Source organism: Aphelocoma coerulescens, chromosome 3 (assembly GCF_041296385.1).
Source record: "Aphelocoma coerulescens isolate FSJ_1873_10779 chromosome 3, UR_Acoe_1.0, whole genome shotgun sequence".
Lineage (NCBI taxonomy): Eukaryota > Metazoa > Chordata > Aves > Passeriformes > Corvidae > Aphelocoma > Aphelocoma coerulescens.
The window spans coordinates 32,770,954-32,787,996 of NC_091016.1; the positions used below are offsets into that span (position 1 = coordinate 32,770,954).

The 17,043-nt window shown below is 36.6% G+C and overlaps 1 protein-coding gene across 3 annotated transcripts in view; it reads left to right on the forward strand.

Moving 5' to 3' along the window:
* Positions 1-17,043, forward strand: part of CAMKMT (calmodulin-lysine N-methyltransferase) — a 217,280-nt gene that overhangs the window by 191,618 nt on the left and 8,619 nt on the right. For 2 of the 3 annotated variants that reach the window (XM_069009756.1, XM_069009757.1), the window contains 2 exons: positions 4,349-4,423; positions 11,500-11,563. In XM_069009756.1, coding sequence (XP_068865857.1) covers positions 4,349-4,423; positions 11,500-11,563 — 139 coding nt within the window. The remainder of the gene's footprint in view (positions 1-4,348; positions 4,424-11,499; positions 11,564-17,043) is intronic. The other variant, XM_069009758.1, reaches the window with a different exon arrangement.

Sequence of the window (17,043 nt, forward strand, 5' to 3'; positions counted from 1 at the left end):
GGTAAAATCAGGTCTTTTGTTGTAGATTGCTGAGATACTTTACTAGTGTAAGGAAAAGAGTGTCGACATTTGTCAGGCTATCCTCCATAAATTAGAGTAACTGTACAGGGGAAGCCTTGGCTGCTGTAACTATCCCTTCAACATTAGCTATTTTATGATGGGTTTTTTTTCTCTGTAATACATGGGGCTATATTTTTGTATTTTAAGTCTCATATTTTCTTACTTGATCTTTATGTTCCATTATCATAATTCTTATGTCCTAACCTGATCACATTTTCTGGCTTACTTGTCAATTGAAAAGAAAAACCAGGGGGGAAAAGGAAGAATTCCTTTGATTGTTTGTGTTGTGTGTTGTTTGAGGGATTTTTTTAATGAATTTGTTTCAGAATTCTTCAGAATGGTAGAAGGTTGACAGCCTAGGAAACTAAAGCATCAGTACATCTTTTCTCAGACTACTTTAACGGTATGCTTTACCCCTGACCTGGAGAAGCCACCTCTGCATGTGAGAGAATGGTTCATTTTCCATAGCTCGTTGAGTCCTTGTCCTTTTCACTAGGACTACCATCAAGATTGCTAATTATAGTAATAGGTTTGTGACATGGGTACTTTTCCTCTGAAAACTGGTCAAATTCATTTGATACAGGCCATAAGTCGGCCATTAGTGGGTACCAGGTTTCAGCCACCATCACTTTAACCTAAGTAGTAGCTGAACAGTGAGGGAGTGTCTTTCTCTTGCATCCTGTTTGATTTTTAATGTTCTTCTTGTAGCCAAAAAGAGCTCCCAACTGTTTTATATTTCCATTGCCGCTCGGACCCTTTTCTGCTGAAATTCAGTTGCCTATTTTCAGTTGTAAGAAACTAAACCTGCATGAGTTAAATAAGCCAGTACAAAATAATGTTGAGTGGGCTTTACACAGCCTTAAACATGTTGGTTTGGTTAGGTTTTTTTACAAAAAAAAATACTGAAGGTGTGGCTTGGACAGAAAAATAGAGTAAAGCTCATTTCTCAAATTTACTATGTAATTTCAGTTCTTAGTACTGTAGCACCTTCCCTCAAAAGAAAGGCATACAAATATTATTGCTTCAAAACTTACTGTGCTGGAAGAAAAGTGACTTTAGAAAAAATGTGGCTTATGTAAACGAATTTATTATCACTGGAAAGGAACAAGAGGAAAATACTAACTAGGCTTGCATTTTCTTCATGTTCGCACTGAACATGATACTGGCAATTTAAGAGACTTTTTGTGGTGTGGTATTTTTACACTTATTTCTACTTTTTGAAAGGAAATTTCATAAAAACTGAGATTTTCAGATTTCCATTGCCACCACTTTTCTGGATTTCCTAGCAGTGATTTTTTTTTTTAATGGAAATGCAATCAGCCTTACTTCATGGTGCCTTCAGTATTTCTTTCAGGTCTGACCACTAAGTCCGAGAGTCGCATCCTTAGTAATCCATGAAAAAATTCTTTTTCCTCACCCCCTTACTACATATAGATACATGCATTTAGCTACATGTCTTTACCTTTTTCAGAAATGTTTTGCAATATCAGTGGATTTTTCTGTACTTTACAGTCAGGAATTGCATTCAGATTACAAAATATTTTTTTTGGCTAGTTGATAGTATTTATATAAGTCTGATTCACTGCTTTTATTAGCAGTAGAACTCAGAATAGCTGATTCTGAACCAGGCTGATTTTGACATCAGTGTTAATGACAGAATAGTGCCGACTCTGAAGAGAATTTATTCTGGTTCCCAGATATGCAGACACATGTCTGCTTTGCAGGTGCAGATGTTCGACTGCAGCTCCTGCAAATCTGTGGAAGCAGGTAACAGTGTAGACAGGGTAGCCCTGAGCTGGCTACTGAAACTGTTTTGGAGGTTGCAGCCAGTACTGCAGTTGACATCCCTGGCTGTGCCTCCCTTACTAGTCACGCTTGCATTTAGCTAAAGATAGCATGGATAAATACATATAGCCTGTAGTTCCATCTCTCCCACCAGTGTGCATACATCCTGAGTCAGACCAGGATGAGTCCCACTAGTGTTTATTTTTTTCACAAATTATATTTTGTTTACATGGTGATTTCCCTGCAGGAATAAAGATTTTCCTGTACTTTTGGAAAAATTATGGCAAAGTTCATTTAAAAATTGTAAATTTGTCATTGGCCTTTGCATAATTATGATATCTTCATGAAGGCAGCTGTACTGAAGCTAGAGACCAAAAGCAGCCCTTGTAGTAGATCAGAAAAAGGGAGAAAGATATGCTCATGGCTGGATGTGGGGCCCTTAGCTCACTCCTTCTAACAATACAGATCCCAGTCATGTTGCACCACTGCTCATGCTCCTGGCAACTCGTCAATTCCGTGTTTTGTTCAGCACTTTGGTTTATGAGATTTTACCTCCCCACACAGTCTCCTCTGTGCCTACAGTAGGTGTGCACAGAAAATGCTGTGTTTTGAGTGCCCAGCAGAAACCTGACAGTAACATGAGGGAGGGTGGTTGGGTTTTGGTTTTGTTTTTTTTGCAGGAGGAGGCACCTGTGCTTCCTTCCCAACTGCATGTGTGAAGTATAGTAAATATATAGGTTAAAAAAATCATAATTCAAATCTCTATAGTGGTACTGATCAGATCTCTGTTTCTGTAGCAATGAGAACCAAAGGTGGCCTCTTAAGGCTCACAGTTCTTCTACCAATTTCCAGTTCTGCTTCAGGATTCTTAAAGTATTAGAGTGCGTGCTTTAAACCCACAAAACTTACCTTTACCTAATTTTCACCATTCTAACCTAAGTTTCCACGGAAACAGGGTTGAAAAAGCCGCTGGTAGCCAGCAGGCAGTCAGCAGCTGAGAGTGAGAACTCTCCTTTGTCACTTTCCACTACTGGATGCCTGCTGCGTGCCAGTGTGCAAAGCTACCTAGGCTTCTAAAATCTGTATTACTTTCAATTTGAGGGGGAAAAATTAAATTAATCTACTCTTTTCTGTCTTTGGATTGTCACAGTAAATTCCAGGAGGGCAAATGGGCTGATGAGTCATGATCTGTTCAACTACATTGAGCCCACAAAATCAAAGCTTTCCCAACCAACTGGGCCTTTCCTTTCATAATTTCCATATTTTAAAAGCACTCTGTCTCAAATTTTGTGTCTGTGCATATGTACATGCATGTTGTGGTACCTTAATTCTTTATGGCCTTGTACCTATTTATCTACATATTTACGAGCCTTTTTTGCATACAGTATAGTCAATGTACGAAATTCCTTTTTTCCTCGTATACTTCAGGAACATTTCTGAATGAACACATTATAAACTGATCCTCGGTTAAATATTAGGAGTAGGATGTGAATGGAGATGGCTTTTAACCAGAAGTAGATTATAGCTGCGGGAAGACTAAAGGGTCTATTTGGTCAAGACTCATACAAAACTGAGATAAGCATGCACAACCTGACAAGATCAGATTAGACCCTTCCCCCACAAGTGCTTTTGCCATAAATATTTATCTACTTTCTATTATAAATAACCAGGAAATGAAAAAGGATAGATTCCTTTTTTTAAAATAGCTTAGAAATAGAAATGCAGCTTCAAATGTTCGGGGTAATGATATTTAAAGTATGCAGTAAATTCCAATACTAGTTGCTATTTTTTAGATGGGAGTAAAGTACTGAAATTCCTTGTGGCAGCTACATAAATCACCAGCATTTATAAACAAAGAAGAACTTTGTACATATGTGAATTTTTGCCTACTACTGGGTATCTTAGAATTAAATAGCTTATCACCTATGAGAGAATAGGTGTTGACAGAGTCAGCACTGCTGTATTTTTTTTAAGCTTGCCGGAGGCAACATGGCTGGCACTGAAGTTAAGCTTGGCATTTTTTCACCCTGTCTTGCCTCCCTCCAGCCCAAGTGAATGCTCACTTCATCAGTGAGAAACACAACTGAATTGCCTGCCAGATGTAACAGAGATCCATGAATTCACATCTATTCTGCAGATTTGTGCTTCATTCAGATTGTCGATACTTTGACTTCACTTCCTCATGCAGTAATGTTATGGTGTAAAAATCTGAAGCTGTGCATGTGCCACTAATTCAGAAAGGCATATTTATTGGTGATCCACTCATCAGAACCTGAGTGGATTGCCTTTCTGTTGTAATGAAAAACAGTTCTTTAGCTTTGAGATTTAAAACCTTGAAAATGTACAGAATAAGATTTTTACATTCATTTTTGAAAGTAACGAGTTTGCACTTTTTAAAGCACTTCTGTGTCACATAAGAATAATATTAAAACTTTAAAAATCTCAAGATGAAAAATGTAAGTCCTTTTTTCTTTTCTTTTTTTTAAATCTTTTTTTCCTCTAGCATTTTACGATGGGATAATGAGACAGATGTCTCTCAACTGGAAGGACATTTTGACATTGTTATGTGTGCTGACTGGTAAGTACATAAAAATCATAAAACTCACGTTAGAAAAATAGCTTTGCTGGAGTAATTGTACTGTGCTGCTTGCTGATGGCTAAGCAAAGTCAACAAATGAAGCACAAAGCCACCTTAACCTCAACAAATTAATATTCATCTCCATGTGACAGTTATAAGGTAGTCTTCTATCACACAGTAACTTCTACCACATTATTTCCCAAAGATTGATTTTGAGAAGCATTTCCATTTTCTGGAATTGCCTCTGTTTCATGCTTGACGTATCAGTAAATGGACGACTTAGGCAAATTGCAAATAATTATGGCTCAGTGAGGAACAGTCTGGAGAAAAGGGAGTTTATCAACACAAACAGCTCAATTAGCTTACTTCTTAGGAAAGATCTGACTATTGATATAAGGGGGATATATTTTTTGCTCCCTGGAAAATCTTTCCAAGGAAAAAGAGATTTTCAAACCCTTTTTTCCACCCCCACCACATTCTGTTCCTTAAATGTATTTGACATCAATGTTTGGAGGTATAGGCTTTATATTATTTACACAGACACATGTTAATTACAAGATAATTCGTAGTAAGAAAAATAACAGTACAGCACTTAATTTATGGAAAGGTAGATACATGTAGCACTATGGTATCTTGTTTAATAATTTATGCAAATAGATTTGATTATTGACACAACCCTTTTCTGATACTGCATTTGTGGGATTGTGCTGCGCTGTATTTGCTGCATGCTAGCTTTAAAAATGGTACATTATTAATTATTTGTGCTATATAAATGTAGACAGTGTAAAAAGAGCTGTGCAAATTTTATTTAGGAGAGTAGATATTTTTAAACCAATCTGTCTTTCCTTCATGGATATTTTCTCTTGACCCATTAAATGTCCAAAACAAAAAAAAAAAAGCTGTTTGTGTTTTGTGGCACGTAACTGTTGTGAGAGACCAAATTCTGAAAGCAGAGACTTCCTAGGACTGCTTAGTTTGGCAAATTTATGTACCTTACCTAGAAATAGTTAAAGGAAAAGGCAAAGGGAAGTACAAAGCTGTCTATTGTCTTTTTAAACAATGTTCTTTTTAAATGTCTTCTTATATTCCTCTAAAGCTTTTGTTTTTCTTTCATGTTTTGCTATTTAAGCAAACTCTTCTTATTTCACAAAGCTATTGGTTTTGTACAGCTCTGGAGAAAATGTGTTTAGTGATCTTTTTTGCCTCTTTCTGACACCTATTTGTTGTCAGAATGCAACAGTGCTTTGTTTCTCTTAGCATTTAATTTCAGAAAAGTTCTTTGTTCCCAAAAAGGACAGAGAAGGGTTTCTAAGTAATCGCTGATAATGTGCCTCAGAGATGCATCATCTGATTAAAATAAGGAGCTAAACAACACCATATGATTTCAGCAAGTAATTTAGTAAATGCCTTCCTCACCAAATATTAGAATGGATACTCCAGGTTTCATTGCACAGATGAAGTTAATGCTGGACAGGATTAGATCAGATTAAGTATGAAAGTCAGATCAGAGTGCTGGCGGACATGAGCAGGAGGGCAGCAGTCTTCTCGGAGGCTTAGACAAGGCTCACATATGGATGTTCTCCAGATTATGTGGGTGAAGCAAGGTCTTGCCAAGAGATTTAGAGTTAAATTTGTTCTTCACACAAATATCAAAACAACTTGGCTGTGCTGTCTCTTGTATTCTTGATACTCACACCATGTCATCCTATTTGTGCTGGGAGTACAGCAGAGTGGAGTAAGACTTAAGTTGTTTTTTTCAGTAATATTCTGGCCTAATACCCCTCCCAGTCTGTTTGGAAATAGTGTTAGGAAACAAAGAATCAGACATGACAGGTAAAATACATAATGCATTTGCAATCCCTGCATTTTGTACATTTATTTTGAAGCATTTAAGATGCAGGTAAGTGTATAAATATTTATAGATTTCTAAAAAATAAATAGAAATGTGCAGGTTAGTTTAAAGAATGTGGGTTTATTCACAAATTATTTCTATTTTCTTGTTGCAAGTGCCCATAGATATAAGTATAGTTTAATAAACATGAAAATCCCTTTATTGTTTGTTCCTTTTAGAAATCATTCTTTTAGTTATGGACACTAGATTTTCTGGTACCTGAAAAGGCTGAGGGAAGAAATGTTCCATGCTTTATCAAACTCAAATCTTCTTTTCATTTTCATGTATTTCTCTTCAACAATATAGAATTGGTTTGAGAACTGTTGGCAGGATTTTTGCTCTCTGAATTTTTTGGGCTACCACTGAAGAGGAAAAAAAAAGAATCGCTTTTCTTCTAGCTTCTCAGCTGAAACCTGAAGTATGCAGTGATAAAAACAGATAGAATAGATTACATTTAGTTTAACACCATCACATAGCTCATTGTCAGTCAATAAAATCTGAGATTAGAACAGAGAACTAGAAAGCAAAAAATCTGAGTTCAAATATTAGGTACATGGATAAATTTTTTTTTGAAGTATTTCCAGCAAGGGTGATATTGTCTGATTCTCTGAATAGCTAACCAGTGGTACTGCTTGATCCCATTTACATGAAAACAAGCTCTATTCATAAACATATTCCAAATCCACATGGAGATTCAAGTAAAAATGTACATGATTACAGCAAGCAGTGATATGTTTATATTCATATATTTACAGTCAGACTTTCATAAACCTTGTGTGCAGGAGTGGAAAATAAGTTATTTCCCAGAACAAACAGTCTATTAGTTAACAGCTAAATTTAGTAGCTCAACTAGATTATAAAATAAATAAGAGGCAAACTGTGAAAGCTAGTCATTATTTAACCATTCAGAATGTTGATAATAAAAATAGTTTCATGGTTCAGCAGTTCCAAAATAATTTTTTAAATGTCAACTATTAGATAGAAATAAGGAAAAAAAAATCATGATGAGGCTACACCTGGAAGAAGGATACAGTGAAAAAATATGGAAATAATGGAATCTTTAAAAACATATTCACACATCTCATGTTTTTCAGGGGAAATTTTAAGGCCGAATGAGGGCTGGCAGAATTTTTGACTTTCATTTGACCTATACCTGTGGATACAAAGTCGGATAGGTGCTGGCATTGTGAGTTTGAATAGAGGAGGAGAAATCACAGGTGCCTGAATGGACAGGCCAAACTCAAGACTCTTCCAAAGCTCTTGAGGCCCTCAGATTTCTGATTATTTAAATATTATACATGCTCTTCTTTACTGAGGAAAAAAATTCTGAGATTTTTAATCCAAAGAGAGAGTAAAGGCCAGTAGGATGGAGACAATAAAAAAACTTTATGTTTCACATTATTGTGGAGCAAGTTTTCACAAATAATTTGATGTAGAGGCAGTATAAGGTTTAGAACCCCGTATTGTTTTGGAAATGTGTAATATCCCTCTTTATTTGCTTAGAATGATTCTATTCTTCAAGTTTGGCACATGCATAAGTATTCACTTAACAGAGGCCAGGGGGAGCTATCCCACATTACTTTCACTGCTGAGATTTTTGAAGTCACGGGGAGTTGTGCCTTTGCCAGGAATGTAGAACTGAAAGTATTCTTTAAATACCTTAAAATACGTCAATTTTTTCTCCGTTAGTTTATTTCACTTGTTATAAGGAGATCTTTTTGCAGGAATGCAGTAAGACCTCTGTCCTTCCATTTAAACTTATTATTCATTTTAGGCCTGACTTCTGGCACACCCTTTCAAGTGCATTGGAACCTGATGACATGGAAGAGGTTTTTTTTGTTTATGCCACCCATGTAGTTGAAAGTGAACAAAAAAATAAATGACTCAATACATTAGACACTACATATGAATGTAATTATATCTGAAGTACACCTGTAAACTCAACTCTTACCAATGGTGGAGCATGCAGAAAAAAAAGTTTACCTCCTAGCCTATAAAATATGTCCCTTGTTGCGAGGCAGAAGATGAAAGGATATTAGCATGAAGCAAAATAAGAATCTACTTGGGTTTTTTAATTTGTTTCCTTGTGGCTTACTGTCACTTCTCTGCAGTTTTGGTATAAACTTTCATTTTGGCTTTAATGGTAATTTAAAATTTTAATAAAAGAGCAAGAGAGTAGAGGTAACCATGTTGCCTCCCTGTTCATCCACATTTCACAGGTTAAGAGCATTGCCTAAACAAAGGCCAAATCATCAGCCATGTTCTCACCTTTCGACTTCTGTGATTTGAAACTTCCTTGCTGACCCGAGAAAACCTTGCTATTCCTGTCCTGAGCTACATAAACATGAGATATTACCACTAAAGTAATGGCAAGCTTAAGCGAAATTTGAATTGAGGTATGAGAACTGAGTGTGAATGGTTTACAACAATGCATTATTTAATTTTACTGAGCTGTTCGCAGAATCACAGAATTGTTATGGTTGGAAGGGACCTCTGGAGATCATCCAGTCCAACCTGTCTGCCAAGGCAGGGTCACCTAGACTAGGTGACATAGGAACTCACATGTTCCTCACATGTGAGGGACATTTTCAGTATGCTGTGGTAATATTTAGTCATACAATTCTACCAGTAAGAAAAACTGTGTGACTAAATCCCCTTGCGTGGGCCAAATCCTATGCTGTTCCTGTCTGCAGCACAGATTATCTAATGACTTCTTCAGGATTTTCCTCATTTAAGGCATTCCTCGACTCAGAGGGAGGATAGAGATGTTCCCTGGAGTCATTGCATTGCATTATATTAGCTTTGCTACCAGTCTTTTCTTCTAGTCAGAGGACGTGGCTCACAGAGCAACAGTTTGGAAATTCCAGTATCAGAAACTATTTTCTGTTGGAGTAGGTCATGTTCCCAGGGACAGGCCTCTTGGAGGGCAGGACAACTTGGGGCAACTGTCTCAGGTTATCTGGGTTTCCTAAGCTGAGAGGGCTAAGAGTCTACCTTCCATGCCACCAAAATATCAGTTGGGGTTGGACAGAAAAGGTATTCTTGAAATTGTCTAATCTAGCAGGTCATGTAACGATTTTAAGTTCTCAGACACTCAGTTTTTGGTAAACAAAGGTTTGTAGTTCTCATTGTAAAGGAACAAGATCAGTAGCAGCAGTTGTGCCTCTATCACATTAAAAAAAAAAAAGGAGAATGGTATTCAGGTCCATGAAAAGGGGAGTTTAACACTGGTAAGCTGCCCCAAGATTGTGTTTCCACTACACTGCTTTCAATAATAAAAATATTTTCATTCAGAATGTCCTTGTGTTTACACAGGATCCCAGGAAGTCTTAAATGTGTGCATGCTTGCGGTGTTTCATGTTGAAGAAAATGGATTACTTTTGTAATGAATTTCCTCTTTTGGGAGAGGAATCATGTATTCCACTTCTTCTGCAGGTGGCTAAGTTCCCAGTGAAGTGGTGTCTTATGACATCTATCTGTATAGGGATCAACGTGAGGTGAATGTCATTAAAACACCCAAGATACATCAGAGATAAGAGCTGGTTTTTCAACTAATTGAATTTCAGCACCCATCTTTTCAGTAAAGTTCTTCCAGTAAGATAAATCAAGGCTGAGGGGGAGTCATCATGTCAATTGCTCAAGTTTAAATTTTCTTGTAAGCCAGGCTATCAGGGAAGTTGTTAGCTAGTACTATATATTCTTGAGGAGAAATTCAGAAGGTCGTACTTCTGTATTAAATGTTCTTCAACACATATATAGATATCCATTCTACCATATTTTCTCGACAGTGTGAGGTTCTACCAGTTTTTACTGATGAAATATGGTCACTTGCAAGTTTCATTTTGTTTTGTTCTGTTTTGTCTGTTTGTTCCAGAATAGCAAAAATTCACAGCTCTTACATGGCTGCTTGATTCCATAACATATAATACAGTATTCTGCTTGGTAGCTGTGGAGTGTCCTTACTAAATATCCACACATCTGTTCTTGATGAAAGGCCTGTGGTTGGCAGACTACTTTTTTCTCTTCAGTGTTCCCATATATTCTTTATGTTCTTGCAGAATTTCAAACCTGCAAAAAAAATTTACCCACATCCCTTCAGAAAAGAACTTTGAGAATAAAAGGAAGAGGAGTATATAAAAAACCCCTAGAGAATGGACAAAATGCCATGTAGTGTGAAACTTGAACTTGTCACAAGCTGGAAAGCAGTTTTATTACAGAGAAAATGGGGGGGAAGGAAAAAAAAAGAAGAAAAAAAATCACATTATCTGTGGCCTGCTTGATAGAGTTTCTTATCTGAATCGCCAATATAAATGCAGCCCATGGTAGTAAGGACTGAAAGGCATCAGTTGCTATCAGATGGTTGTTCACTAACCATTGTAAATGCACTCATCCACAGTAACTACATGTCCACAAATATCTAGTCAAGAGTGATTGGCACCCTGGTTGCCACTATTAGTATATACATTAAGGTACTGAGGGGCATGAAGAATGAATTATCCCCTCAAATCATGAGGTAATCACACCAAAATAGGGCTGAGCGTGTTGGCAACATTGCATGGGAAAATTGACTCTGCTGCTATCCTTGCGGGACCCATGCTGGAGATGAAGGATTGCACTCTTGAGAGATGACAACTCTGTACAATCTGGGCCATTGTATTTGAACAGCATTGGAGAGAGAGAGGAGGTGGGGTCTTGTAAATCTTTATAGGGATAGATAGAGATAGATATAGAAATATAACAAGTATGTATAACGGGTAAGAATTAATGCCAAAACTGTGAAGTTAGAAGGAAAAAAAATACCCTTAATAATAGCACCTGAAATACAATAGAAAACATTTTTAAAAACGCCATTCCCCTTGTATATAAAAACATGTAAAATGCTAACTTTTTATGTTGATTCTCATTTCTGGTGCAGTATTATTTTAATAGCCAGCATGAAGGACTGGTAAATTTCAGCTATATAAAAAGCTGCTTCATGCTGATAATTTAGTTTTGGTTTAGATTGTATTTGGTTTTATGTATTTTTTAGTGTTTAAAGTACCTGAACAGCATAGAAATGTAGAGCACAGTTTCTCTTTTACAGCATTGTGTAAACATATGTAATTAGCCTTGTACTTATCTGCATTAGTATCATTAGAATTGAAAACCCATTTTAATCTGGATTCTGTTCTCTTCTCAATGTCAGCCTGTTTCTGGACCGGTACAGAGCTAGCCTTGTTGATGCAATAAAGAGATTACTCCAACCCAGTGTAAGTATGTTTCTATTTTCTCCTGAACACTGGCTTCAGAATAATTAGTCTGTGCACAATGATTGAGAGAGTAATGGAATGGCAGGATTAATGTCATGTAATACTTTAATACTTATTATGTCCAACTTCAATTGAGTCTTCTAATCTATCAGATTCTTTCCTAATCATAAACTAGGAAACTTCTTATACTTGGCCTTCTGATAAGGAACACAGTGGGTAGTAAAATAAATGAAACCGCTTCAAAGATAGCGTCAGATTATTTTTATCAAAGCGTTTCTCAAGTATTTTCCTTTGATAATAATGTCTTCATATTAAAGTAAAATACGATATTGAAAGTTTTTATGTTGGCTTCTGTCATTTTTAATCCCTTCAATTGTAACCTTTGTCATTGTGTACTTATTTATTATGAAAGAATATCTTTTCCTTTTCATTTATGTTTATATAAAATGAACAAATCCCTTATATGTATACTGTGGCTTAAAACATTTTTCCATAAAGTAAGCCCTGTGTTTACGTGTTTTATACCTTAGAAAATAATGAAATTATGCTCTTCATATAATGATTACGTGTTCTATATGAGTGTCACTCAGGAGATATTTTATCAATCTAAATCTATTAGGCTGTTTAAATCAGAGAGCCCTGAAAAAAAGACTGTTATATGGATATATAAAATATATATATACAATCTTAAATATAAAAAAAATGAAGATATCAAAATAAGAAAAGGAGAAAACAGTAAGTATTTGCTCTAAGTAGGATTTTGAAACAGGAATTTTATCTTTCGTGTTTAACATCCAGAACTTTCAATAAGGTATACTTTCCATTTCAAAACAAAAGTATTTCATGCTAGCAGTGCATTTCCAAACTTTATTTAAAATTTGTAGTGGACTTTTTGTACAAGAGATTTTCTCTGTAAAAGGAATAGAAGGCCCAAACGTGCAAAGGCTTAAGAACCTGAGTCATTTTAGTCGTGTAAGTAATCCCATTCTTTGCTTAGAGTGATCAGGTTTCTATTCTTGGTTCTATCATAGACTTTCCTGAGTGACCTAAGGCAAGTTACTTAAGACTGAATTATTTTAATGAGCTGTGGGGCAAGGCTGCCAGGAAGACAGGAGAAATGTAGCCACCCTGAGGAAAAGGTTACCCAGGTATTTCTGTCAGTGGCAGTAAGGAGAGGTTAAGTAGCTCCAGCTCATAGTGATGCATTCTGACTTTCACGATGTACCAACAGTTGTCAAAATGCAATCATTTTTGGGACCACAGGTGATCTATAACACAAAGCAGATCCCAGTTAAAAAAACTACAAAAAGAAATTTTTTTTCAGCCCAGATCAATGTCAGCAACTGGTCCTTCAGGTATTCCCATGGGCCACTCTACTGGCTCCATGAAAGGACACTGGGGAAGAAGAGCATGAGTGGGAGGAGAAGTGTATAAGAGGTGTCCTGGTAACTGTGGAATTGTTAGGCTGACTTTAAGCCAAAACTGGCCTGACTTGGTGTCTCTTTAACTTCTGACAGCTAATTCAAATTTAGACCATGCCTTTGTATTTCAGAGCATATGAGCTATGCTCCTTTGTGAATGTGGGTGGGGTAAAGGGAGATGGCTTTTTGTTGCCTGTCTTCCTAGTCGTGTTTGCCTCTGCACAGTGTGATTAATAGCACTGTCTGTGTTAATAGCCAAGCACTTACTTGCTGTGCATTCTAGGCCATGGTTCCTACTTCTTAGCTGCAAAGCTAGCGTAAGAAATTCATGCTCCATGCAGGAATTTCTGTTGCAGAGTTTTGGACCCCTATACAAACTGTATTTTTTAACTAAATTCAGTTGCCTAATCCACTTTACGATTGGCTATGTGGATGGATATCCAGTTATGGCATGGCCTTGCAAATTATTGTAATTTATAACTAAGAGGACAATAAAGTATTGTCTAGGATGGGGGCTGGGAGTACAGACACCTTAAATGATCTCTCTTGTCCAAAAATGACATGTTCAGCAGAGATGCCTTCAAACATATGCCTTTATGGTTTGAAAGACCCAAATAAAAATGTGTGCTCATTTCAGATCCCAACAGATGCAGTCACAAGTATGAAATAGTTACCAATTTTCCTCTTCTTGTATAGATCTAAGGATACCATCAGAGGACACTTTACTAAATGGCACTATACTTTGGCTTTTAAAGGACAAATAAATCAACAGTGAACTTATTTTCCATCTGCAATAATTAAGAATAGTTTATGGGCATTAGTTTATGCCCAAGCTAAGGCATAAACTTTTTTTATTAAGTTCGCTCTCCTACATTATTTTGTCTCAAATTTAGAACTTACATTTCCTTTTGGGCAATACTTTGACAAATTGATAAAATTGACACATCTAAATACAAATCATCTTTCATATATAACTAGGATACAACTAGTTTAAAAGATTCTGGGGAAAATAACAACCAACAATACCAGAAGAAAAAGTAGAGTAAACAGAAAATAACAGGTATCCTTGCAAAGCTGTCTTGAAGGAGAGATTCAGAACACATAGTCTGTTCCTAGTGTTAATTTAAAATTTATCTGTGGTATTTCCTTTTTCAGTAAGGATGTTATTTCTGGCTATTAGAATCTTCATGGCATAGAATTATGTGGTTTGGGTAACATTTTGGTTTCCTTGAAACAGGACTCTGGTCATTTCAGTCATCTGATTCCCAGTATTGACCCCCATGGACAGTTGTATTGGCACAGGAAGAAATTCACAGATATGGAAATGAGTAGCTCATAGTTACTGAGGACTGAAATTTCTATCTGAATTTGTTACAGAGGCAAATGTTACCTGTAAACCTGTTCAAAGAATTAGGCATAGAAATATTACATCAAACAAATTTATCTTAAATGGCTATATTTTATTAGTCTCAATCTACTTGACTTGATTTACCAACATTTAGTTTTATTTTTTTATATCATTAAAATTTACTTTTAATTTCAGTCTCAGAATAAGCATTTGTTTGTTTGCATATTTCCCTAATTAAGAACAATTTTTTATCAAGGCTTTGATTCTTCTGTGGCCTATCCATTCAAAATCCCAATGAAGTCAATGGGATGCTATTGACCTGTGATTAGTACCAGCAAATAAGACCACATTTAGTAATGATTGATGAGTAAAGTTAGTCACGGTCACATCCAAAATATGAATGACTGTCCCATTGTCTTACTGTAGCATTTTAGTGACACTTCAAACTAATACAACTGGCATTTTCCTCTGTGTTTTGGTCACAAGTTTACTGGAAGTATTTTTCCATCTGAGGAAAGACCATTTTGAATTTTAAACATCATCCTTTAAATGTCATCCTAGGAGACACTTTTGAATTGGAATTAAGCTTGGAATAGTCCATCAAGAGTAGAATCAGGCCACTGGTCTAATTTATTTATTGTGCAGCAAGCAAGGAATGAAAAACATTTTATAATTAGAAATGTGAATGCAGCCCCACAACTGGTTGCAGAATCACAGAGACTGGGCAGATGACAAAGAAGTGCTTTAAACCCAGATTGTGATAGACCAGAATTGACCACAGTGCCTGCCCAGTTTTGAGGAGATTATTGTGGTATTAAACTTTAATCATGATTTCTTGGTTTTTATCAGTGAGTGCAAGATCCACAGGTGTTTTAGATGCGCAGTAATGTCAACAGATGAACAGGTTTTTACACCAGCTAAGGAGCTGGCCAAAAATAACTGTGTAGTGATTTCCATAAAAGCCATTCCCCTTTCTCAAAGTTATTTCAAGATTTCCTCTCTGGGTTTAAGACATATTTCATACTGTTTAAGACATATTTCGTACTGTTTTATTGTATTTCTCTTTCAAATTTAATTGAAAGTAGTCTTCAGAGAACATGAGAAAGAATGACTTCATGGAGTGCTGACTCCAGATGGAGTGAAGGGGTGCTGTTGTGTGAGTTCTGTTCCTCATCAGAGCTGCTGGATCAGTGGCCAGTGTAGGGCGTGTGGCCTCCAGCAGTCTCTGTTCACAAGGTTTAATCACACCTGAAGTCCCCATGTGAATTGTGTGGTCAGTAAGCCCTGGGTAAGGGACATTTTTCCCATTACAGTGATCATGAAAATGAGGGTCTCCAGAGGAGTCTCATCCTTATTCCAGGAAGGGTTTGTGCAGAACAACATTCTGGGGAGCATGAGATGGCAGCAAGAGGAGCAGGATCCTCAGCTGAAGGCTCCCTTTGCTGCCCACTTCTGTCTGATGACATTAAAGCATGCCAAGGATGTGAGGGAACCGATTGTGAATTTCCTGTGTTTAATGTTTTTCATCCTGAGCTGAGCCTATATTCAGACCTAGCATTTACATAAGCAATTCCAGTGCCTTCGGTGGGAGTTACACCCCTTTGCACCTCCTATTTTGCCACAAAATTAAAGCTACAGCTACACAAATGAACAGAGGTTGAGTTGCTTTGGATATTGCCCTAAGACTCCTTTGTGCTTAAATTTCCCATGAGAAAGATGAGGGTAACAGTATTTCCCTATCTCACGGAGCTGTTGTGAGAATGAATATAGTGTTGTGGTGTTAATGGTTGGAATGTTTTAAGTACACATTAGCACCATAGGTACTGACAGAGCATTTTTATTGCTGCCTCACTGTGCATTGTCTCAGTGTACAGTGTATGTGTGCATGTGTGACACACAGATTTGTTCCCTATTCTCTTCACTAAGTGTCTGTGTCAGCCCTGTAACTTTCCAGCGTTCCTATTGAAATTCTCTGGACTGATCACTCTTTTCCTGTGACTTACAGATTACATTTTCTCAAGCTAAATGTACTTCCACAGTGTCTAATCCTTTACAACTTCTTCAGATCCCTAAAAATATTTTTTGTCTTTTGCTTGATTACAGCACCTCACAAATTAATCTTAGCTCTCATTAACATAGAAGTTAAATACAGGAACTTACAGGAAACTTCATGGCTCCCCCCAGTGTGATATGCTCTTGGCTGATATTAACCTTTGCTTACAGCTCTTCAACCACTTTTCATTCCATGTGACAGAACAGAGTATTCAGCCAATTAGAATTAATTCTGCAAATAAGACTTCAGGAGATGCTCTATCAAGTAGGTTGGGTTTTGGGCAAGCACTTTGCACAGAGTGTCTAAAATCTATCAGTTCAAGGTACAGTCATTTTTGTTTTCTTAAATACAGAAGGATGAACAAAAAATTAGGTAATGGACCATAATGTATTGCCTGGGCATTATAAATGGCCTTATCATCTTGTGAGAACTAGAATTAGTATTCAGGAACATTAATTCTTGATTTAAATGCAATTTACCAATTTAAGGTCAAATTTAGTTGCACTGCTCAGGTAGTTTAAAATATCTTTGAAAAATTAACGATTGGGTCTTATTTGCCTCCCATTTTGCCTTGTTTTATACTGTTGTAATTCCACTGACAGTGAATGGGAGGTACTCTTCTATGTGTGAGAGAGAAAAAAGATAATCATTATTTACA